Genomic DNA, 25234 nt, shown 5'->3' on the forward strand with positions numbered 1-25234 from the left:
AAAAGCGAAAAATGTTCAAATAACTTGTGCCCTGAACAAAGATTTTTTTACCTGAGTGGACTTGTGCAATATGGCCTTCCTGAAATCGCCCATTAATTCAGTAATGGGAGAAGCAGTTTTTCACTTCATAGTCTAGCCGTGTCGTGGCTTGTTATTACCAAGTGGGGACTGCACTCAGGTAGTGAATGAAGTTATTAAATATGGATCAAACGACTATAGTGTATTTTATTAAAGAAATAATAACATTTGTATTGATTTTATTCCCGGACTGGAGGGAAGGGTAGTGGTCTGAATCACAAGTGGTACACAGCTATGGTACTCTTAGGCAAGGTACTCAAAACTGATGTACAGATATATAACATTGCAATATACAGTATCTCTTAATATATAACAATATAATGACTAATCTGCTTAAACATTAATTTACGAAGCTAGGAAGAAAGTAAGTCTGACGAATTCCAGTTGCAGTTTCTTGCCCATTTCCTGTATAATTATCATTTTGCTTGTACGGGTCCAACCTACAGCGCATTTTTGCAGCATATTGATCTTTTGTACACACAGGTTGATATCCACATCGGTAACGCTGCACCGGTAAATTGTTTTCAGCGTGAGCCGCGTCAGGCTGTGAAAACCAAGCAATTCTTCCATCGGTTTAGCACGGAGCTGAAACACACGTCAACAGATGAATCAGGCACAGACAGACACCAAAAAAATGATCTTAGTGGTGCGAGGAGCATAGAGTTTATTCTTCTTTTTTTTTTTACTAGCGTTTAATCATAGCTTCCGGAAAGTATTGTCACCACCTCTGCCTCAGAGGCGCCCCCCCTCCGCGCATACATATAAAGTACCAGTGACGTCAACCCTCTTTCTTGAGACCCCGGATGGAGCGGCCATTGGTGGGGAAGTGATCTGGGCTGCACGATAACTGAGGGAGGCTTCTTGCAGGACTGAAACAGCCGGAGGAACTAAACTGAAAAAGAACTGTGGAGCTCGGGCATAAAACACCCAGACAGCCCTTAGGCCGGACTAAAAGTGAGCCCGAGTGGACTGGTTCAGGGCGAAACTTGGGGAACGCGATCTTGGAAAACGTTGTGGGTTGTTTTTTTTAAACAGCAAAGGAGGAAAAAAAAAAAGAAAACATTGATCAAGGCTCCACTCCAATCCAGGGGCTTGCTTAATGAATTATGTCTGCCACAAGCATTGACCCTCAGGTAGGCAGGGCTGGATATGCCGGGTCATTTCCTCTCTCTCTCTCTTTTTTGAGGCCTTTACTTTGAATTAGAAGGAAAGGAAATTCCGAGCCCCTAAAACATTTTGGGAATAATCGAAAACATTTTTTTTTAAAAAATTGTGAGGCAGGGGAGCGAGTGCCATACGTTAGTAACCCTGCAACTACAACGCAGCAGCCTGACGTGTTTTAAGGCTCGGGTTTCGTTTATCACTCAGTCCTGTGGATGTTTTTTCTTCTATGGCTGACAATGGGAATGTGCTAAGTTAGAAGGGAGTGTTCTCTTTATATTCAGGATCTGCTGACTTTCACGGGCACATCCTTGCCCCTTTTCACGATCACTTTCCTTTCGGTGGGGGGGGGATACCGAGGTGTAATCTGTTTCTGTTTTGTTTTCTTGCATGTTACCGTTTAAATGGAAACGCAGAGACCAAAAGGACAAGAAACTAAAGGTAAGGAAATTGCGGGTCTCTCGCACCGTGGAAGAGCCCGTAACGTTTTTGTGAGCTCCGTGTTTCCAGCTAAGGCAAATTTTTTTTTAAGCTTTGTTATACTCGATAAGTAATCGTAGGTGATAAAAAAAAACAAACTTGAAATTGCGCCCCTGATGACGACATACATTGTGTGTTTGTGTGTGTGGGGGGGGGAGAGATTTCGCAGAAGCTATTGATCACCGGATGAATTTGTGCTCTTTATGTGATTTTAAATGTTATCAGGAGAAGGCCTGACAGACGCCTTTGACTCCTGAAAGATTCCGTTTACTGTATTAAATTTCCAGAAGGGTCACCTGATAGGTTTTTTACTTCCTGTACACTTTGTAATCGCTCTGAGGTTCTGTACTTACAGTCCTACATTTACGTTTGTGTCTTTCAGCGCCTGATTAGGTTTTTTTTTTATATCGCCTCGCATTGTGTTAAAACTGGTTAATGGACTCGGATGGAGCTCGTTTTTAAGTAGTTTAATGAGAAATCAAACACTGTGGTCATGGCGTTTGCCGGGACCAGTTGCATTACCTTTGTGGTATCGTTGCATTTTGCAGGATGTTAGCGTTGGGTAGGGTAATGTGAGACCCTGTCCCCTCTGAATTGTCAGGAAAACTGTGCTAAAGCTGTGGAGGGGAGATCTACAGTCTGCTCGTTTTAGCTTTGATATAGTTTAAACTGCAGTTCCGAAAGTGCTGTACCTGTGCCTGTTCATTTATTTCCTAGTTTTATTAGGTGTTTTGCTGATACAGGCCGAGGAATAATTATGCTTAGTCTTGAGTAGCAACAAAAAGTGCAAAAGAAGGCACACCCAAGAATTGGGGTTTTGTCCAGTGCAAATAGTAAAGGTGTTAAAATCAATTGGGCACACCATTTTTTTTATTAGAAAAGAAAATTGGCACTTCTCAGTGTTTTTTGTTATGCACAGTCCTACGTCAGGACACACACCTTGGGTAGATAAGAATCTGATATAGACAAATGTTCCTTAATTGTTGGCATTCCGCTGGAGTTGAAGCTCTGTTTTTAAAAGAAGCAAGAATGAAATAAAATCCACCAGGCTATAATTATAACTATCACAAGCAACAGGCGCAAGGCAGAAGACACTCTGGATGGGTCACCAGTCCGTCGCAGGGCACACAGAAACACAGGCATGCTCACGCTCACACCTGGACAATTTTCCCAAAAGCCAACCAGTGTTTGTCCAGACTGCGTGAGAAAGCCGGACCACCTGGTAGAAAACCACACAAACACTTGGGGAGAGCATACGAACTCACAAACGTGCGGATAGCATCCCAGGAGTTGAACCTGTACAGCTGTGCTTGTACAACTGTGCCACCCCAAATAAATCAACATGCATGTAAATGTACATATAAATATTTCAAATGGACTCTTTTAAGATTTAGAATTTAAATTAATTTTAATTCTAGTTCAAAATTTGTTAGTCAGGTTCTGCTTATAGGAAAGGCTTAAAATGGATACAGTGCTCACTCCATGAGTGGTGGAAGAACAGAGATAAGAAATCCAGAATGCCTGGTGGTGACTTAAGAGAGATGTGAACCTTTCAGTGCCCTCTTGCCTGAGAGAAGATTGCATGAGTTTCTTTTGCAAGCGAGAGACTACTGGATAAGTGAAATTCTGATGTTTAAGGATGTTCAGATATTATATTGTCTTTTAGTTTTACCAGTATATGCTTTCCCCAAGGACAAGTGATGATGCATCCTGTTTAGTACATTAAATAATTCTTTTTATTCATATTTTGTTGTCTGTATGAGGGTGATTAAAGGAATTGCACTTCACAATACTGTTACATTACATACAAGATCCACACTGAATAATCTAAATGGTAATGAAGATGTCCTGCATATTAAGGACATGATAAGGAAGTTTAACTGTAAACACATGGGCATTTAACATTCCTCTTATCTGTATGTCATTGCCTTCATTGCTATTGGGTCATATTTAAATGCTTAAAAAAGATCAGGTCAGTGTTGATGAAATAGAAGATACACATACAGTTCAACTCCACAGGGATAAGCCAGCTAGAAAAACTGTGATATCTCCATTTATCAGTTTCAAAGTACAGTTTTTAACTAAATGACTTAGAATGGAAGTACGGTTTTGCACAGTAGCAGCTTGATTTTCTTCTAAATGGTTGTCATGCTCACTTTTGATTTTTCATTGCCTGAAAATAACAAAAAAGTGAAATCTCTGCTGGCAAGATGAAAACTGATAGTACAGCGCACCACGTTTAATTAAACGTGTTAAATGTATAGGCTACCTTATCAACTATGCTGCATCTTCACGAAGCCTTTTGTACATCTTTCATTCCACACTGGTGCACTTGAGTGTAATCATCTTAACACTAAACAGAAACCATAACATCAAAAGGAAGCCTAGGTTGCCTGCATTTTCCATAGGACTTTTACTGTGGGTCAGGTTTGTTGGTGTGATTCACTTCCAGGTAAAAAACAGACATTACTTGTGCTGCTCTGAGGTTTTGCAGAGAAAAACTAAAAATGCTGAATGTGAACTCTTATGCTCCTATAATGCCAAACAACGTGAATAAGGCAACTGAAGTACCACATTGTAGAGGTAGCATCTTGTGATGGGTATACTGTTTTTGGATTTAATAACTTGTGAGTTGTTGTTTCTATTTAGGTTTTTTCATGAAAGAAAGTCATTACTTTTATTGATATGTTTTCTGTCAATGTTTTTTGTTTCAGTGCAAAATGGTTCTCTTCATCAAAAGGACACTGTTCATGACAATGATTTTGAACCTTACCTCACTGGTCAGTCTAACCAGGTAAATATTTATCAGAATTATTTGCTTTGCATAAGCCCTTATCCAGGTTGATTTACACTGTATACAAAGCTTGTATTATGTTTGTGAAAGCACAATACAATGACAATAAGGCAAGCTCTTGGCTTGAATTGTAATCTGAGCGTTGCCGGTTGTGATCAATAGGTGCTTGATGGGTATATTGCTTCATAGTTAAAATGACATCAGTTGAGTCTCTGGTTCAACCAATGAAGTGCCTCAAAACACAGCTCACACTTTATGGCTCAGATGTCCCCAGTCTGAGATTGTCACCATTACTAGTCATTTGAGGGCATTCATTAGCAAAAGGATTCTTTTATTTAAGCAAAATAGAGGCTCCTGGGGGCCTGATAAGTGCCTTAGTCAGCAAAAAGGCTCTCACTCGAGTACAGATTGGGCTCTGGTCACGGGTTCCTGTCTGGGTTATGTCACTACTCAGCTATGAGTGGGATTCCCCAAGCAGTGATGCGCAGTTGACTGAGATCCGCCGAAGACCTTGCTGACTAATCTCATCCTGTCTCTCTGCCTATTCTCCGTAATACAGCGATCCCTGCAACCTCCCAGGTGCTTGCAGGCATCTGGTGCTGTCCCTCTCCTCCAGTTGGCACTAAACCTCCAGTACTGGCCTGTGATGTGTTAATGGGTGAGGGGGTTAGATGGGGCAGTAAAAGGATTTGTAGCTGCAAGCCGAGATATGAAAGATACAGTTAGCTATTGTAAACTGCCTATGTTTTGGAGATTCTGAATTTAAAGAACAGGTTCCCTGCCTCTTGCTGGGAGTCTCCAGGTTTGCAGTGAAGTGAGAGACATGCCATTTTTCCTTTTGGTTCCGACTCTTTGAGGCAATATGGAGCTTACACCATGTCACAAAACAAATTGCATTGAGAGCCTGCAGAAGTTCTCTCTGTAAGCCATGTATTCAACTATTGGTGATTACAAATTTGGTGACTTAGTTAACTGGCTTTTTAAACAACTCCTTTGCGTAGGAATTAAAATCTGCAGACTTTGGCCTGTCTATAGGTTACTGTTGTAACTTCATCATACTGTTTACACACAGCAAGAAAAGATTCAGATAAATGTTCTTCTGTTTATTTTGTCCAGCTGGTGCTGGACCAATGTTTATTAAATAGATAATGGTCCTCTGTTATTTGGGATCAATTTGCCAGAACTGTATGATGTCAGTGCCCCACCACATGCAGCTATTCATCAATCATTACAGCACAGACATGGTGTCCTGTCTCCCAGAACATTCTCGTGCTTTACCTGACTTGTATATTTGAAGTTAAAGCTGTTAGTTTGTTGGAGCAGTGTTGCAGCTTTTGGTAAGTTTGCCTTATGGAGAATTTGTGAGCCAAACATGTTCTGTTAATTTGCACTTTTTTGGTAAGAGTGTTTTTCAGTTTAGTCTCCCTGACAGGTACAAGTAGCCGATCACTATTAAGGACTGTATGATAATTAGCAGAGGATTACAAAAATAACTTCACCTTAGCACAGAGTAAAAACAGAAATATACAACGGAATAAACAACCATCGATAACTAAGATGGTGTTGTATAAATAAATGAGTTGTTTTGCTGTCATTTGTTAGTTTCGTATATTGCTTTTACGGTGATGAAAATTTAATGTTGAAGTGCAGCATTTCACAAACTGTAACCCAGATGGAAATGTTCAAGGTTTTATTTGGGAAATTACTTGAAGAGCAATCCATGCTTTAGAGCATGCTTCTGAAAAGATTAATCTTCAAAAAGGTTTTACTGCCATTACCCTGAACCAGCACTAGATAAGTCCTCACACAAGAAAATCTAACCTTGTTCCACTAAATCTCCTGCACATAAATGCCAGTTTATATATGTACTGGTGATGTGATTTCTTTGACTGAATTTCATCAATGTTAGCTCGCACTTTATCATTAGAAGGGCCAGTGTTTCCTGGCAATAGAATCAAATTGTGAATTTAAAATGTTGTACATTTAGGAAATTCCAGTTATACATTAGGCCTATGTAAATAAAAATAGCAGATGACTTGGTGATGGAAAATATGCAAACTAGTTACAGCACTAGAGTGCGTCACATTCCAGTGTTCAGCATGATGCAAATATCTGGATGAAATCCATGTTAGAGTATTAAAAGGTATCATTTTGACATAACAAATGTGCTGCACAGGTCTATGGAAATAAAAACGCTGATTGTTTTTTCATCACTGCCAGAAGGTAGTAAAGGATTTTCGCAATTAAATGTTGTATTCTGAAAAATTAGAATTAGTTCTGTTTCAGGAATAAATGATTTAGATGCAGAAGCCTACATCACTCTGCAAGCTCTCTGCACCTGCACATAAGTATGCATACAGTAACAAGTGTAGCAACTTCAACAAATTTCCGAAATCATGAATTATAAATCAAGCTTCAGTAAATTATCAATAATATATCCGATCCCATAACCAGCAACAATTGACCTTTCCAGTCTTTGTCATAACCTGGTTGAGAGCTTAAGTAATCAATTACATTTCAGTGGACACCACAGAATTTTGTAGCACATGTATTATATTTAGAACAGTAAAGTACTGAACACAGAAGGATCCTTTTATATCAGTCTAGTCTTAAGTAGTGCATGGAAGATAATTTAGTAAGAGGTCAGCCTTTAGAGCATTGATTATTTTTGGATAATATCTAATGAAGTATTTATAAGATAGGACTGCAAGGTCACATTTTATAGAGAAGCACTTGTAGACGATTTGTTGATGCACTTAATGCCCTCAGTGAGTAAGATTTACTACGGTATATATGCAGTATTTCTTAGAATATCATTAAGAGGACTTTTTTAAAATCTAAAATATCCTCCTTTTGAGTTCTTTAGATAAAAAAATAATAACATGTAACAGTTAAGATCCCTTGAAGCACTGAGTGGCATTCTTTGATGGAGTGCCTATTTATTGTGGATGTTTTCCTTTACAGCTATGGCATGCATCAATGACTATAATCCTATATTCTGTACTGGGTCCTGTATGCATGTGTATAGCTCAGTGTTTTAGAAGGAGACAAAAGAGAGAAGGCCATTTCTCAAAATGATTGTCCTCATGTTATTGTTATGAATCCAAATCCACAGTAACACAATACCCTCTGCCCCAGATTGAGCTTTTTAAATTTGTGGAATGGGTAGTTTACTGTTTTCATCCATTAGCATTGAAGTATTTGTTCTGTGTGTATGTCTCATACAGGAATCGATGTATAAAAAGAAACCATTCAATGTTAATTTTATTTCTTTATCTTTCAACATTATTTTATACTCTTTTCTTAATCTAATATTTAAAAGTGAAAACAAGAGGCCTGTATTGTGCCTTCAGTGTATGTTGAGCAGTGAGATGGGTATAGCAGGATAACTTGGTATAGCTAAGGGTTTTTGTCTTGAGAAGGGCAATATCATGAATTTGTTTTCATTATTTATTGTATGTGTTTTTTAGACCAAACTATGGCCTATTTTAAGATGCTGATTCCCAAGGAGGGTTTTGAGTTGATGTAAATCTGCTTAAGCTCTAATTTTATGTTGTGCACTGTGTTACAACGCTTCGCAGTAAAAGAGAAACACTGTTGGATAAACAAAGAAAAAATGAAAATATTTAATAACAGTACCAACTACATGCACAACTCTATCTTTTTCTCAGTTTGCTAAACATTTATTCCATTTCCCTGTTCGCCAATAAATTGCATGGCATGGCATTCTCTTACAATATTAGTTGCATTTTGTTCTAAAAAAGCAATTATACACTAGGCTTCCTTTCATTATTTTTTAAGTATGTTGTGTATTTTAATGAGGCATGTTATTCTCTCTTGTGCTCTTATTCTGTGCAAGAGATCAAATTGATTGATGTACAAAGTGGGAAAAATAGAATGTTTTGGGTGGTGCTAAAAGCATATAGATTAGCCTTCTCCTAAGAGAGCTAGATATGTTTCACTGGGAAATGGGGAACCAGAAACTTGCACTCCAGTGCATCTGAGAATTTTACATCAACCAGCTTCTGTTTTATGTGATATTTAGTAGGATCAATATAACAAGGTATCAGTTCTGCTGTAGTGCTTCTGTGAAATGGAAGGACTGCAAATTGAGTTGCTCATCAGATTTGATCGTTGTTCTGTCTTAACTGTTTGACACTATTTTATTTTTGTTTTAAACAGAGCAGCAGTTATCCGTCCATGACCGATCCATATTTGTCCAGCTATTATGCCCCCTCCATTGGTTTTCCCTATCCTCTAAGTGAAGCGCCCTGGTCTACAGGTGGAGACCCTCCGATTCCTTACTTGACTACCTATGGACAGCTGAGCAATGGAGACCACCATTTCATGCACGATACGGTTTTCGGCCAACCCGGAGGACTTGGAAGTAATATTTACCAGCACAGGTTTAACTTTTTTCCTGAAAACCCAGCTTTTTCAACCTGGGGAACCAGTGGCTCTCAGGGACAGCAGACTCAGAGTTCAGCCTATGGTGGCAGTTACAGCTACCCTCCCAGCTCCCTGGGGGGGACTTTGGTGGATGGACAGACAGGCTTTCACAACGACACTTTAAACAAAGCTCCGGGCATGAACAGTATCGAGCAAGGCATGGTGGGACTCAAGATTGGGGGTGATGTGACGGGATCTGCTGTCAAAACAGTGGGATCTGTCATCAGCAGTACGGGGATTAGCAGTGCGATCACGGGAAATGGTAGCACGGCGATTGGCATGCCCCCTCCTAAGCCCACATCCTGGGCAGCTATTGCCAGCAAACCGGCCAAGCCACAACCAAAAAAGGCTAAGCCTGGGGTGCCAATGGTAGGCGGAGCCTTACCCCCACCGCCCATCAAACACAACATGGACATCGGCACTTGGGATAACAAAGGCCCTGTGACAAAAGTTCTCCCGCCTCAGCAGCAACAGCAGCAGCAGGTCCTGTCTCCTCAATCAGCTGCCCAGCAGATGGCACAACAAATGCAACCCATTGCTATGCAGCCTCAGCACCAGGCACCCCTGCAACATTACCAGAATCACAGCCAGAATCTGCAGCCCCAAAACCGCTGGGTGGCCCCCCGGAACAGGAACCCAGGCTATGGCGCCCAGGGTAGCAGCACCGACAGTACCTCCTCTAGCAGTGCCTCCTTGAGCAACACGGGCCTTGGGGCAGAATCTCACCCGGTGCTGGAGAAGCTGCGCGCGGCCCACAGCTACAACCCCAAGGACTTTGACTGGAACGTCAAAAACGCGCGGGTGTTCATCATAAAGAGCTACTCGGAGGACGACATCCACCGTTCCATCAAGTACTCTATCTGGTGCAGCACGGAGCACGGCAACAAGCGCCTGGACAGCGCCTTCCGTGCCATGAACGGCAAGGGCCCCGTCTACCTGCTGTTCAGCGTCAACGGCAGCGGACACTTCTGCGGCGTGGCCGAGATGCGTTCCCCCGTGGACTATGGGACGAGCGCCGGCGTCTGGTCTCAGGACAAATGGAAAGGCAAGTTCGACGTCAAGTGGCTCTTTGTCAAAGACGTTCCCAACAGCCAGCTCAGGCACATCCGCCTGGAAAACAACGACAACAAGCCCGTGACTAACTCTCGAGACACGCAGGAGGTGCCCCTGGAGAAGGCCAAGCAAGTGCTTAAAATTATTGCAACTTACAAGCATACCACCTCAATCTTTGATGACTTTTCACATTATGAAAAGCGACAAGAAGAGGAGGAGGTTGTTCGCAAGGTAAACGCGTTAACCGTGCTCGTTCTTTTCTGAACTGGAATCTGAGGCTGCAGCTGGAAGGAAATCAAATATGAATCCGATTGAAATTTTTAGTCTTTCCAGTCTTTTTGTTTTTAATGTTACACTTACAAATTCCGTGCTGTGAGATACAATAATAATGTTTCTTTGAAAAAGATTCCTGGGCTCCATTGCTTTCAATGAATTTTAAGCAAAAACGGGAGTCTATGTATATTCAAGTGATTTAGAATTAAGGCAGGTGACTTATCACTTAAGGTCTTTGATCAGTTGGTCTCCTTTGCATCCAGTTTGTGAAATGAAATATAAGTTCTACTGAAATTATTTTTTTTAACTGGGATGTCACAACAGCTTTACAGTAGAACCTAACAGTGTTTGCATTTGGATTTTTTGTCGGGTACCTTACTGTTTTGAAATGTGGTGTTTTAATAATAGCAAAACATTCACTGAAATTCAAAACCGAGCCACAAACTGTAAGTTATATTGTGGGGAATCTTAAAATTAGCTATGAGTTTTGAAAGAAATTCTTAATTGTAACACAATGAATGAATGCAAACTTTCCATAATTTTGAAACATCTAACTTTTACCAGCACTTAGAAGTTGCAGTAAGTAAATATATTTAATCAATTAAATGTGTACCAAATTCTCATTTTGAGTAGAAATGTTTTTTGGTTGAATTAAATCTTTTTGCAGTAGTCTTTTAACTTGTAATTTGGTTATTAAGCTTACTACCTATGTTAACCTTAGTATTTTTATTTCTGTTTTATATGTTTGTTTTAATGGCCTGCAAATACCCTTCCATTTAAAGAGAAATCAGTTTCAGGAAACTGCATTTATCTTTGTAGTTCCTTTTTGGCATCAGATTGGCCGAAAAGCAGAGTAACTGAACTTTGCACATAGATTAATATGCTATGCTCCAAAATTTATCAGTCAGATTCTGTCTGGGTTTAAGAAACCACTTGGGAAATGTTAACAATATGGAATGCTAACCCCATTTGCATCTGAATCTTTGAATGTCATTGTTTACTCTAAGCTAGATGAAAAATTGACCTTTTGTTCTTATTTTTTTTGCATCACAAAAACAAATATGCTTTAGAAAACACAATTTAAAACAACTTTTTATAAATGTAATATTGTTGTCTGGACATTGTACTGTTGGTAATAGATTTTCTGAAACATTTTATTCACAGTCACTGAGCATGTTTACTCCTTCTCTCCATTGTTAGAACTTTGAACCCCCTCTGATCCAGAACCGGTCCAGACTGGATCAGGTACAGTATTCTTTCTTACTTGTTATTTGCCTGATGGAAGAGTTGGTGAGGGAGGCAGATACAGTGGCTCGCATTACTGCCAGCATGAAATATGGGGGAAGGGCTGGAGAATGGCTCCAGGGTTGAAGACACTTGTGTGGGCTGAGCTCAATGGCCCAGATGAATTTGTGAGGTAGAGCCGGGATGATGTCTCACAAGCTGCCTGTGAGCAGAATCCCCAGTGGAAATAGAAAATAAATAGCTGGAATTAGTCAGACAAGGCTCTGTCTCGGCCCAATGGTGACTCATGCCACTTCCTGGGCACCTGCAAGCCTGTCAGAGAGGGACATGCCACACCTCTGTTTGGTGGTAACCCTCCTTTAAGGGGCACTGGAGTTGGCAGCAGGACAGAAGTGTCTAGGTGGGTGTGCCTGTCAGAGGAGCTAGTCTTGTCACATTCTCCCCATGCAGTCTGAGAGTCGTCATCGCTGTAAACCATGGTACAGATATTTGGCTCTTCCAAACTGGGCGCGTGCATAAAATGAGAAACAGAAATTGTATGTGAATGAAATAAGCTCAAACCAGATGTGACACTGTGAACTGTTTGGGTGCCACTGAATGGTGACATTCCAAAAACCCATTGCTCAGCAATTGCCCTACCAGTTTTCAACATTTGTGTTTTTCTTATGTCTTCTTACACGTAACGCCAATCTAGCATCAAAACAAAATAACTGGCTATTGGACTAGGTTTCTTAGACAAATGTACGTTTTCAAGTTAAGCTGTCTTCTCTCTTGATTTTCTTGTATTTGTCATTGAGGAGATTTAACACAGTGCTGCAGTCAATTTGCATTGCATTTCCATTCAGCTGTTGTAATGCTTGCTTTTTTGGAGACGTTTGAAGACGGCATGAAAATGGAAAGGAGACAATCCTTTGCCATAACATTGCTGGTAACACTAAATCAAAGATAAATGCCCCTAACCTAAAAGGGGCAATTTCCATCTGCCTGAACAGCAAGCAGTTGAATAGAATTATGCAGTGTTCCACAGTGAGGAACCTTTCTAAGTCTTTTTCACTGAACTTTGTAGCAAGTCTTTTGGTAAGAATAGACCAACACAGCCTTTGCACCATTGAACAAATCTGGGTATTAATTCATTGAGCATTAATGAGTCTTGATTAAAATTACTAGACTTGGATTTCAAGAACTTGTTTAACATAATATACTGCAGCAGTGTATGATATATTATGACCCTTTTCTCCCACATTGCCTAACCTTTTTCTTTTTTGCTTTTTTTGTAGGAACGCCAAAATCGAAGTAAACAGTAGAAGAATATATTCATGGCTTGATCAACGGTTTTACCAAGACTGATATTTGATTTAACAGGCAAAAATAGCCCACCTTTTCTATTTAATTCTGGTGATGTCAGGCTGCCAGCCAGCATCGAGACTTAAGCTTTCTGCTCCAATGTTACCTTCTTGTGCAGGGAAAATAAGCTGTTTTATGTATTACTAGCTACAGCCTTTGTTTTCTACCTTTCTTTAGTCAGACTGGTGACCGTTTTCTTTTACCCTCTTTTAATAATATTAATTGGGGTGAGCATCAGCAATTAAACCAGTCAGTTCCTGTCTTGTACGATCAAAACCCAAAGTGTAGTATTCTTTCTTGTTCACCAAGAGCAGTGTTCTTAGAGCTGATTGCCAGATGTGCCCATGCCTAACTGAGCAGAGGTTTTTGATTTTGTTATTGCAAGAACAGAACAGGAGGGAGCAGATTAAATGCACATTTACTGTGAGACAACCTTTCAGTAGTTTATATTCATATGTAATACAAGTCTGTGTATGTATGTCTTGACTTGTTACTGTGGTAACAATTTAAATCGGTTCTAAAAATATAAATGCTCTTTTTATCTTGTGAGCCTTAAAATTACTGTTTACTGACAGTGATGTCAGATGCTTAAAACAAAACGGAGTAATCTACTGTCGATAACCATACCACTATATCGGGGGGAAAAGGGACTCATTCAAGAATCTCAGGGGCAGCACTTCTGGATCTCTGTTCTTGGGGTGAAAGACTACCACATTTTGTAAAGTTTCTTTTTAGAATCCGAGATCCAGTGATGATAGTTTCCTGCTTTTTTTATAAATGTTGTAGCACATATTGCTCCATCTGAAGCTCTGTTGTCCATGACCTTAATCCAGTCTGAAAATGTAGCATTTACAGCTTTTTAAAAAGACGTTGCTATTTTTTTTAATTAGAATGTGATGATGGAATTGCAACATTTACATGTGAAATCATGTTTTTTTTTTTAAATCACATATACTGTCATTTCGTAATCTAGTTCTTTTGCTTTTAAGCTTTTTAAACTCAGTTTAATGAACTTTTCATTTGTCCTCAGAAATGCTAAGCTTTAATGTAGGAGCACATAGTGATGGATAAAGCCTCAAGTGTGTAACCTGAAATTATTGTTACTGATTTACTGTCAACACTGATGGTGAAAAAAGAAAAATATGGTTTCTGTGTGTGATTTCTTGAGAAAACGTTTTTTTGTTGTTGAATGAGGGGAAACGATTTATAAAAGAGTGATGGCTGCTGACTGGATTTCTACAGTTAAAGAAAAGTGTCTGCCCTCCTGCATGAATTATGCAAAATGATTGAAAAGGTCAAGATTACTTTCTAATATTTAAAGAAAACCAATAGTAACATTATATACAGTGTGCATAATATTGTAAAACAACTGCAGTGTAAAATGAATCGGGCACAGGAAAAAGCTATTCACAGGCTTTTAATGGTAATTAAATGAATATTATTGTCTTTAAACAGTGTGTTTTAGTAGCTTTGGAATTGTCTACAAAACAAAAATCATCCTTATTTTAAGGGCAAAGCACTCATTGGGAGCAACCATTGCATTTTGGGGGGAGAACACGGGTCAGGTGATTGCATGAGCCATTTTAGTGTTCTGATCTGTGTAAATTAGTTCATTGCTGTACAATAAACTGAAGTTGCCATTGATTAGCATGCAACTGTCAGTGCAATGTTAGCAATATGGTATTTGTACTGCATTTCTTTGATCAAGTAAAGGTTTTCCAATGCCTGATCAGCTATAGTTAACACTATTCTTACCCTTACAGAGGTTACGATGACCTTTTCAGGATAATACCTCTCCTTTCATCTTTATAAGAATTTTGGTCTCAAGTTTTTTCTCAGTGATTCACTGTGAGTTTGCCAAGAAATTATCAAGCTTGTCCATGTAGATTCTGACCTGTTCTGTGTTTTGTGCATTTTTTTAGATGAAGTTTGCTTTTTGGATTAAGTCCACAGGTGCCCTGCTTGTTGAGGTATCGTTGTACTGTTCTCTCGGGCTTGCAGTCCATATTCTCCAAAGTTATTGTAGATTCTCTCAGCCATTAATCTTAGTTGATCTCTACGATGTGCGTCCAGGATCTCGACTACATGCTCATTTTTAAGTCTTGTTAACAGATGTTGGAGAAATTCTATAAATACCAACTGTTTGGTATTTGGTATCTGTTGCCTTTGTGTGCTTTTGGCCTTCGTTATCAAACTTTATCACTTGATTTCTAAACTTTGTGGTACCATCCTTTTTAGTCTTGGCCATTTTGAGAATAATTATCCTTGTCACAATCTTTATGGTTTGGCAGTGGCTTTGCTGGACAGTTTGAGACTTATTGGGATCATCAGAGGTGTTAAAGTTAAACATTAAACCTGTCTGTTGAGGATAAATCATGAATGAATGGTTTCATTGATGCATGTTATCATTTTTGTGATGTAGGCTTACCAAACCTTGGGTTGGTATAGTTTTTATTTCCATTTAATATAAGCATGTGATTCTGAAATTGATTGCACTGGATACTCGTTATTTTGCATACTTAATGCAGGAAGGTGCTTAACTTTTGTCTGACTGTAAAAGCATGAAACAGTGCTGATGCCTGTTGCTTTAGTACTCAGAATAACATGCACGTGTTTATTGTTAGGAGATATTTGCTATGTTAGGAAGCCGCTAATTATGTTTTTTTAAAACTATTTACAGGAAAGGACCTCAATTACAAGAATAAAATATGAACTGTCATTTAGACTTGTATTTAGATCATTTTAGTTAATGTCTGAATATTGCCTGTAAGATAAAAACCAAACAATATTGGATTATTTTGTTTTTCCTCTTTCCTTTAGGAGAATACAAGCCTTAATAAACAACATCTATTTAGCAAGAACCACGTTAGTTGTTTTTCTCTGTCTCCTCACATTTTAAAATCCATTGTTTTCAAGGTTGGTGATTTGATGTAGGTTATCCTGTACGAAAAGTACCATGTAAATCGGATCACAGCTGTGTCAGACTCCAAAACATGGAAGTACTAACCGGGGATAATAAACTTTTATTTTATATTGTGCCTTTAAAGGTGGTTTCTCAAAGCACTTTACAGAATGATGACAAAAAATACACAAGTTTTACATGATGACAATACACAGTTAGAGGAGACAGTAGATGGTGGTAGTAAATACAGTAGGAGCAGAGGGGTAAAGAACAGAACCAGTTAAGTAAAGGCTCTTCGAAAGGTTTTGAGTCTGGATTTGAGTTTAGAGAAAGTGACTCTCTGATATCCTTGGGGAGAGAGTTCCAGAGCTTTGGGGCATAATAGGAGAGAGCCCTGTCATCCATAGGTTGTAGACAGGCTTAGGGGGCAGATAGGAGACCAGAATTAGAAGAGCCAAGGGTTGCGAGGTGAGGTGGGGAGTAGGGTGTTAAGAGCTCAAGACAGGTACTGGGGTGCCAAACCTAACCCAAACCTAATTTTATAGGTGAGCATGAGGATTTTGAAGTCGACACGAAAAGTGACAGGAAGCCAGTGCAAGGACTCCAGGATAGGAGTAATGTGATCACTTGCAATAGACCTGGTCAGGATTCTGGCTGCTGAATTTTGGAAATACTGGAGTTTGTTCAAGGTGGATTTAGAAACCCCAGTGAGTAGAACGTTACAGTTGTCGATCTGGGAGAAGAAAAATATATTGATCAGCTTTTCAGCCACAGTTGGTGATAACATAGGGGGTAGTCTAATGTTATTTCTGAGGTGGGAGAAATGTTTTGACAATATGCTGCTCATGTGGGTCAAATGTCAAGCCTGAATCAAATATCATCCCCCAGGTTTTTCAATTTAGACTGAAGCTCAGGTACAGTACCATCCACAGATGGGGTTATAGCATTGGCTTTACAAAGTTAATGGGAGGGTGCCAATAAGCATGACTTCAGTTTAGATTAAGGAAACTTTGAGTCATCCATGCTTTTATGTTGGAGATGCAATTGGAAAAGACACAACCACGTCAGTGATATGGATATAGATTTGAGTATCGTCAGCATAGAAATGATAGTTGAGGCCATGTGATCTTAAAAGCTGACCAAGTGGAAACATGTAAATGCTGAAAAGTAAGGGGCCCAGTATGGAGCCCTGAGGAACACCAGATAACAGTTCTGGGTTCACAGAAGCATTAATTTGGCTTGGGAATATGAAAGTATGAAAAACCCTGGCACAGAGAACATGTGTAAATATTATGTACACATAATACAGGAGTTTTCGAACCGATGATACTCCCATCTTTTTGTGCTAGAGTTCTCTAATCGCTCATTTAAAAATAAGCGCCATCTGATTTGACTGAATAAGCACAAAGGTGGGATTGCTTTTCATGTAATGCTGTATTTGCAAGTATATTACGAGGCATGAGTGAGGTCAGTACGTTTTCCTTGGCATGTCTGGTTTCATTCCATTTTACTCAAGATGTGTACTGAAACTCTGCAGGCTGCATGCATATGCCAGTGAACAGCTTTAGTCTGGCTATGATGTGTCACTCAGGTACAGCTGCAGACAGTATGTTTTATTTTTAAGGTCCTGGAGTCCTCTAGTGGAAGAAACCATGAATGCAACCCTCCTCCTTAATTCAGAGATTGTTCTTAATAGTTCTAATTTAAAATGCATTTCTGTACTGCTCTTCATTTAAAGTATTCCACGTAGCTTTACACATGGGGGGGCACCCCTTTCATCAGTACAGCACCCATGCGAATCGGATAAAGAAGTGAGAGATTGATCCATCAATTGTTTTAGTGGGGAATTTTAGGTAGGACAGATTGTATAAGCCTAGAGTCTAACATAGCCAGGACAGGGCGAACCATGGGTTCTTTAATAACCAGATAGTTAGGATTGATACAGGTGAATTGGTTTCAGAGACCAGTTCTAAAGCTTTTTAGTTTAATGTCTTTTTGAAGCATCTTGTTTTTATTACAATGTTTTCCACACACAAAAAAGGGGGTCTTTAAAGTGTTTCAGTACTTCAGGATGCCCACTTTGTCTTCAGTGTAGCATGAGTCTTTAAAAGTTCATGTTCTAGACATTGGATTGTTTTTGTATGTTTGATGTAATTATCTGTACACTCAAAAGACATACCAGACAAATCATGGTTTTACAAGACTACTGGGGATCTGTTTTAACAGGTGGGTAGTTTTGTCCTGATTGCTTTTTTTTTAAAGAAGTGCCTATTTTAAACCCTAAATGCAACCAGATTTGAATCCTACACTCACCACATATTTTAATATTTTATTGTCCTTTTTGTTGCTTCCCCGTCTTGTGTGGAAGCTTTATTTTTGAAAAGTCACCTCCTTTGGTAAGTTAAACACAACCTTAAATTCTGAGTCGATTCTAATGCTGTAAACGTCACATGCATTTAAAATCCCTCATTTGTTGTGTGACTAAGTTTAAAACAAAAGTTGATAGTGTTTTCCTTATTAGAACACACTCTGACATGTTTTTTTAAGATAACACTGAAGGTAACTTTCTTTAGCCTGGCATTCCGTTTAGAAATACGATCATATTCTGAGCTATAAGCCTTTTGAGCACTCTCTTCCTGTTAATCTAGGATTCTGCCGCCAGAGGGAGCTCATGTTTTAAGATTGGTTAAAAGATTTCCGAACTCTGAAAACCACACTTTTTCACCTCTGTTGTATTCTGTCTGACGTTCCACAGCGAATCTTTTCTTCACGCGTGTGAATTTGGATTGAGACCAGTACAAGCAGCACTGCCGAGATGGCAGCTGGAGAACTCTCCATGGTGCTGAACTTGGTCGCTAGCCGTGCCTATTGCGCAATTCATCTGCGCAAAACTCCAAGATGAAGAGAACTATACTGACACAATTTCTACGTAATTACTTTATGTACTGTATTTGTATGCATGTGGAGGTGGCAGCGACACTTACAACATTACATTACATATGAATGTGTCTTTTTTTGCAGGGCAAATATAGCACTCATTGTATTTGATGCAATGATCACAAGTGCCATGGCAACACGCATTTTCTGTAACACTGTACTAGGAAACAAGTGTCCTATAGCTTTTTTTCCCCCAAAAAATGATCAGATTACCTGCTTTCTTCCATTGGGAATATTTCACGGCTTTTACCGGCTGATCTTTTTAACAGTTACTGGATTTTGATTTTTATAATATAAAAGGTATTGCGTGATCTAACCATGTTTTTGCTATTTCGAACGGTACCGCTTTAAAAAGGCTGCTGCCACATTAATTGCTACCACGTGCACGGCACGTGTGCTCGGTGCACTCTGGCTTTTGGCTTCCTTAAAGGGGTGAACAACGTGAAAGGTATTTTTAAAAGCAAGTTTACACAATTAAGCGTTTCCGTTTAATAAGCGCGAAACCTATGGTCTGTCTTATTCATATGTTTAAAAAGAGAAACGATTGTTAGAACTCAGTAACTAAGAGGTTGGTTTGAGAGCATTGCTGGCTGGTTTGTTCACTCCTCGTGTTAACATGTCACGCTTTCTAATCCAGCTTCGCCGGGAGATTGAAGTGGGGGGATTCAGCAAGCAAAACAGATTCACGTTTAGGCCTAGTGCAGTACTTTTCGATTGAAGGTGCATTGCATAAAATCAAATGAATAAAACGACGATTCTGCCTGCTTTTGAGACAAAAGGTACAGCATGATCGAATTTAAAAAGAGTGATTGTTCCTTCTTTATTCTCCTTCAATTTGCCAGGGAGATATAACGTTGTGACCATTGGTTTTGTCCGCTGTTAAAATATTGGTCTTGAGTGTGGTTCAGATTAGAAAGTGTATCATTACGTAATAAAGCTACCGCTGGTTTTGTTCACCCATAGTGCAGTCCTATAAGCGTTACGGTATCATCTGTGGGTTTTTTTACATTTTATGTCCTTCTCAAATGACGAGATTTATCGGGTTTACATTCACGGAGTACAGCCAACGCGTAACAGGGAACCAATTTAGAAAGAAACTCTTTAACTTAGATGTGTAGTATATAGTAATGTGGTACATTTTCTAATCGTTTATAACCATTTCGTTCTCATAAAATATGGATGAAATCGAGAGTGATAACAAGCATTTTTTAAAAATGACAGATTCGTGTCAGAATTGTGTCATGTCTTAGAATTATGGCTTTCTCTGTAGTTTGCTCCCTGATGGTATTTCAAATGCTGGTAAGGTCAGGCCACCCAAGCAATCCACCGAGAATGTCTTTGGAGAATTTACCTTTCTGTAGTGAGGGTGAGCGCTGTCTTTACCTTCATAGTACCGTCGAGGCGCTCAATGGGCGTTTCCGCTTGACTTCAGATGTTTCTGAAACTGTTGTTTTGTTCATTTGTCAATCGAACCACAGGACGTACCGGAACCTAAAAGTACCCCAGGGTGGACAAATGGTGGAGCTGCGAGGCTGTAATTCACTTAGCCAGGAGCCCTTGCATCGCTGGAAGGTGATGCTCATCCTATTAGGTCAGCCGCGTCAACATCTCCTGGACTTTGAGGTTTGCGCTGATGCAGCATGACAGGGCACGGCATGATCCACACTGAGCCACCAGAGAATAAGGAGGTTAATCTATCGAGGACAAATAATGTCTTGAGCCTCCTTTTTAAATAGGCACCAGCTAGTCAGTATCAATTCGGCACCTGGCCGGTAAGCCAGTACCTTTATTTGCGCCCCCTCACACGACATCTAAGAAACTTTACGACTTTTTTACGACTAACGCAGCTCAGATGAGGCCTGCGTGCTAAATACGCCGGAGAAGGCCGTCCTGAGGCTTGCCGTTTTAGATTTCAGTTCAGCGTCATCGTGGACCTCGTCAGCCTTCATCGAATCCAGAATTTAATTCACTTCTCTCTCTCTGTAATTGTTTAATTTGTTCATAAAAGTTGATTTTTTTCCATGTTGCAATGAAAAATGGAAGACGGTTGCGGAACCGAGAAATAAAAAAAGAAATGGACGTCTTATTAGAAAAAAGATTACATTTTAAGTTAAATTTGGGGGTTCAATTCAAGAATGAAGAGCTCAGTTGGTAGTAGAATCCGCAGTCAGTGGGTTATAAGGACCATATCTGGATGTCCTGATACGAAGTGATACAATGGATCATTGTAGTGATACAGGGAAATTCCTGTGCGGTAAAACTATGAGAACCCGTAAATTCAACAACAATCTTCTTTGTTTTACCAAAGCCTCAAGGCTTAAAGATCACCTTCTGCTCACGAAGTATGCTGCCATCGTTTTGGTGTAAATATATCTTTTGACAACCTTGCCCTACAAATCTAATCAAGGTGCCATCTGCTCCTCTTGTGTCAAGCAAGGGCGCGTGACTGCTGTTTATTTAACCCAAACTTAGGGTCACATTTATTTCGGCTTAAGGGGGGGGGGGGGGGGGTAATTATGAACCTGCTTGAGCAGGTGAATAATAAAAATATCGATTGAAGGCAATGCGATGATCGTAAAAAAATAATTACTAATGCACATGGATTCGATTTTTTTATTTAAAACAGCATACTCAAGTACAACAATTCAAAATTTTACAAGCCCAAAATGACAGCATCAACATAAACAGCAGTTTATAAAAAATACGATGCTAAAATTTTTCATCTGTCTTAAATTGAGGGTTTTAAGTTTACATACGTACTGTAGTAATGCCTTTGTCAAATGCTGACTCTTAATAGGACATACATCTGTGGTTCATTACATTTATTGAGATTTAAGAGTGGGATGATTTGTTATTTCTATATATTATACATATGTAAGTTTAAAACACTCCATATAACACAGATAAGACAGAGATAATACACACAATAAATACAATTCATTTTCCAATTTCTTAGTTATTCAGACTGAGTAAATGAAGAACTATTAACAAGAGAATTAAATGACCAGATTTACATTTTCTTTCGGGATGAAAAATCATACTCTACTTTAAATTCTCTTCCCTGGGTTTTTTTCGGGTCTTTAAATTTGAACGTTAAATATGCTGACTTGAATTCTGCTTAGGTAAGCGCTTTTACGAATAAAAAAGGAGAAAAACGGGACAATTGTAGCCATATTGGTATAATGGTGGTTATAGTTCAAATTTAAAAAAATCAATATATTTCCCATGTTTTTGTTGGTTGGATGTTATTGGCAATATTAATATTGACGAAAGACTATTATGTCCGTGATCGATATTTATTTTTCATAACCGATTAAGTAAAATGATTATGGTATTGCAGTGCTTAACACAAGGCTGAAATAGAATACAATTTTAGAATATTTGTCGCAGAGTAAGTCTTTAAAGAGATACACCACATACAAAGGTGCTTGTTTGGTGATATTGGAGCTGGTGTACCCAAGCTTCGCTGTCCTGCAGCACGAATGAGAGTATCCTACATTAGGATTAGATGCAGTGCCTCCTTTGCTGCTACACGTTTTTAATCAACTAAATCAAACGCCGAATATATATTGCAAATTCTGTTGATTTTAAAATGAATTGAGTTGCATTGCAATATTACATTTTATGCATCTGTTAAATAACATTAAGACTCTATGTAAATTAAATTAAAAATTAAATTTAATATACTGATTTTGTAAGTGCTAAGACAAATCGGAAACAATTGAGACATTACATTTTACAACTCTACAAAGTTTCCAGATTAAGGTTAAGTTCTAAACACATCGTGCATATATGTTTTGTTGCGTGCGACGCGCAATAATCCCTTTACTGTGGAGTGTAGTTCAGACGTCGTGCAATATATCTGCTTATATAGACGTGACAAATTATTTTTTTTCCACTGCTCTTCGCATATCCATGACCCTTGTACCCTGCATACACTGCGAATTTCTAGTAATTTCTAGATTAATAGTGGTATTCTTGTGGAGGGTGATTGCAAAGCTTGACAACTGCCCTGTATAAAGACCGAGTCGAACTGATTTACTGAAAGTATTTACTCTGACACGCCAACACTGAAGATGAACACAGGACAGAAAAAAAAGTTCAGCGTCACCAGAGGCCTGCAGCAGTACATGTTATACTGCCAGTAGGGGAACGTCTGAGCAGGTGCAGTTTTGCCTGCAATGCATCACTTATTTATAGGGAACCTAAGCCACCTTGACAATAAATTGGCGTCTGCTACCTACTTTACACTGATTTTCGTAGCCTATTTTTTCGGTCTTGTGAGCAAATGAAGTTTAGGCATTTGTAGGTTCCTCGTCCCGGAACAGGAATCGTATTTGTGTCACGGCACAGGGTACATCAGTTGGGGTCATACAGTATAAGCAGGCCAGAAGAAATCTCTCGATATATAAATCATAAATGAAATTTTTAGTTTTATATGTGTGATCTTGCGTAAAATAAAATCAACACTGTGCTGTAACGTGCTGTGGGTGCCATAACGATGACTTCCTTGTTACAGCGGATATCAATTCTGCATCTCCTAAGTGAAAGGCTATACTGTATGTAATCGTTTTAGTGCGCATTTTTTGAGTGTGTATCTCAATGATGGCTGTGATCCGCGAACCTTTAGTCTTCAAGTCGCGAAATCGTTGCCCCTTAATTCAGTCTCGGTAGGCAATTTGTTACTATCCATATCTAGTTCGATGCACTATATCCATACATTATATCCGTGTCTTGAATGCAGAACAGATTGGAGATTCTAGGATTTTTTTTCAAGGAAGATGGTTGCAGTTGAGTTACAGTGAAAACTACAAAAAAGCTTAGAAGCAATATGTGCTGTGTAATTAATGTATCGACCCCGAAAATAAAATTGAAATTGACTCATGCAATCGATAAGTAATCCATGCACTAAAGCGATATGCTAAAAACAATATAAAATTTTAAACAACATTTCCACTCTTGTTAAGGCGGGGGGATCCGTTTTTCTTCCAATGATGCATAAAAATAATGTTTTTAACATGTTTAAACTTTTTTTAACCTTACAGTATGAGAAAACAAAATTGTGTGTTGTAGAAATACACATCTCCATTGAATTTTAAATATTTGTTTTTTAAAAACGTTTTATTCTACACAGTAGTGTCGTGTATTCTATACAATAGTCTGTGTTTGCTCCCGCCGATTTCGATGGGTGGCGCTGTTTTAATAGAAACGTGCGATCGACAGTTTAGCACTGTAGAATTTTTGATTGAATTGTACTGCATTGCCTTATATGGTTTCATATTACAGCGAGTTTAGTGAGGTTTGAACGAGATTTTTCGCCGTGCAAAGTTGTTGCAGTAATTAAGACGGTAACCATAGACTAAAAGAACATTTCATTGTACGACATGTGAATCATTTTATCACTTTAAATCCAGTGAGTCCTAAGAAAGAACTGTTCGGAGTTAATGAGAAAACTCACGAACTCTTTTTTAAATGTGAAACGATATATGTATGATTCACAGATATGTATGCTTACAACTGATTGAATCAGTCAATCTTAGCAAAACTAAAATATAAAATTCCTGGCCCAGATTGACAACAGACAACGCAAACTGTCAGCTATCTTTAATATTTAACAACCATCAAATTAGAACACGTGAAAGTCTTATCATGCTTTACGAAAAAAATTCTAATAAATTAGTCATCATTATAAATTAAGACTGTAATGCCTGCTTAATCCAACCAATCAACCAATCCAGTTTGAACTCCCCTAAAAATAAAAGTATCATGTAATCATACAAAGGAAATAAAGTCATGCTTAGTTCAAAACGCCAGAATTATGCTATTCGTTCTCCTTTTAGCCTTATAATCCTTTTAACCTGCTTGTCCATGAGTATATATGACCTGTCTATTTTACCCGACAAGGTCCTTGTACAGTAGATTGACTCGGAGCAAGAGAGTGTACTTTGCAATTAACCTCAGCAGTAGCGTCTAATGATCAGTGATTCCAATTCACTTCATAGGTATTAGGGGAAATAAAAAATTAAAATGAGGCTGCCACAGTGTCGCAAACGTCGCTGGGGGACGCAAAACAGAAACAGGCCTGCAAAGACTTTTGTTTCTGAATTATTTTCTTCATATTTGATGTTTACTTGCGTCTAAAGTATATTGTGCACACGAGTGTATTGTGCATGTATTAATGCGGTCACCGAACTGCATTCCCTTATATCTCTCTACAGATACAGATAGGCCTTTTATGTACTATATGCTACTGCATAACCCCTATTACATAGTAGGTACACAAAATGCCTCCAGATTTAGCTATGGCGTGTCCGTACTTTGTCCTGTGTTAATTATTTTTTATTAAATTGAATAATACGCATGCTGAAAAACATCAAGGTAAATCATGCTAAAATACGTACTGAATACGTACGGTACAGTGTTTCCAACAGTAATATAGTACGATAGTATTGCATTATATACACAATGATGTCTCTAATACAAGTAGCGCACATAAGGACGTGAATTCAAACATCGGG

At 38.9% G+C, this 25234-nt stretch overlaps 1 protein-coding gene across 1 annotated transcript; it reads left to right on the top strand.

The window, feature by feature from the left end:
* The first annotated feature begins 890 nt into the window (after positions 1-890).
* Positions 891-14018, top strand: ythdf1 (YTH N6-methyladenosine RNA binding protein F1). Its single transcript, XM_088937683.1, has 6 exons — positions 891-1211; positions 1656-1680; positions 4434-4513; positions 8696-10246; positions 11489-11533; positions 12811-14018. The coding sequence occupies exons 1-6, from the start codon at positions 1185-1187 to the stop codon at positions 12835-12837; spliced, it is 1755 nt and encodes a 584-aa protein (XP_088793809.1). The 5' UTR covers positions 891-1184; the 3' UTR covers positions 12838-14018.
* Positions 14019-25234: the final 11216 nt, after the last annotated feature.

The sequence above is a fragment of the Atractosteus spatula genome, chromosome 19, assembly GCF_055471065.1.
Source record: "Atractosteus spatula isolate fAtrSpa1 chromosome 19, fAtrSpa1.hap1, whole genome shotgun sequence".
Classification (NCBI taxonomy): Eukaryota; Metazoa; Chordata; class Actinopteri; order Semionotiformes; family Lepisosteidae; genus Atractosteus; species Atractosteus spatula.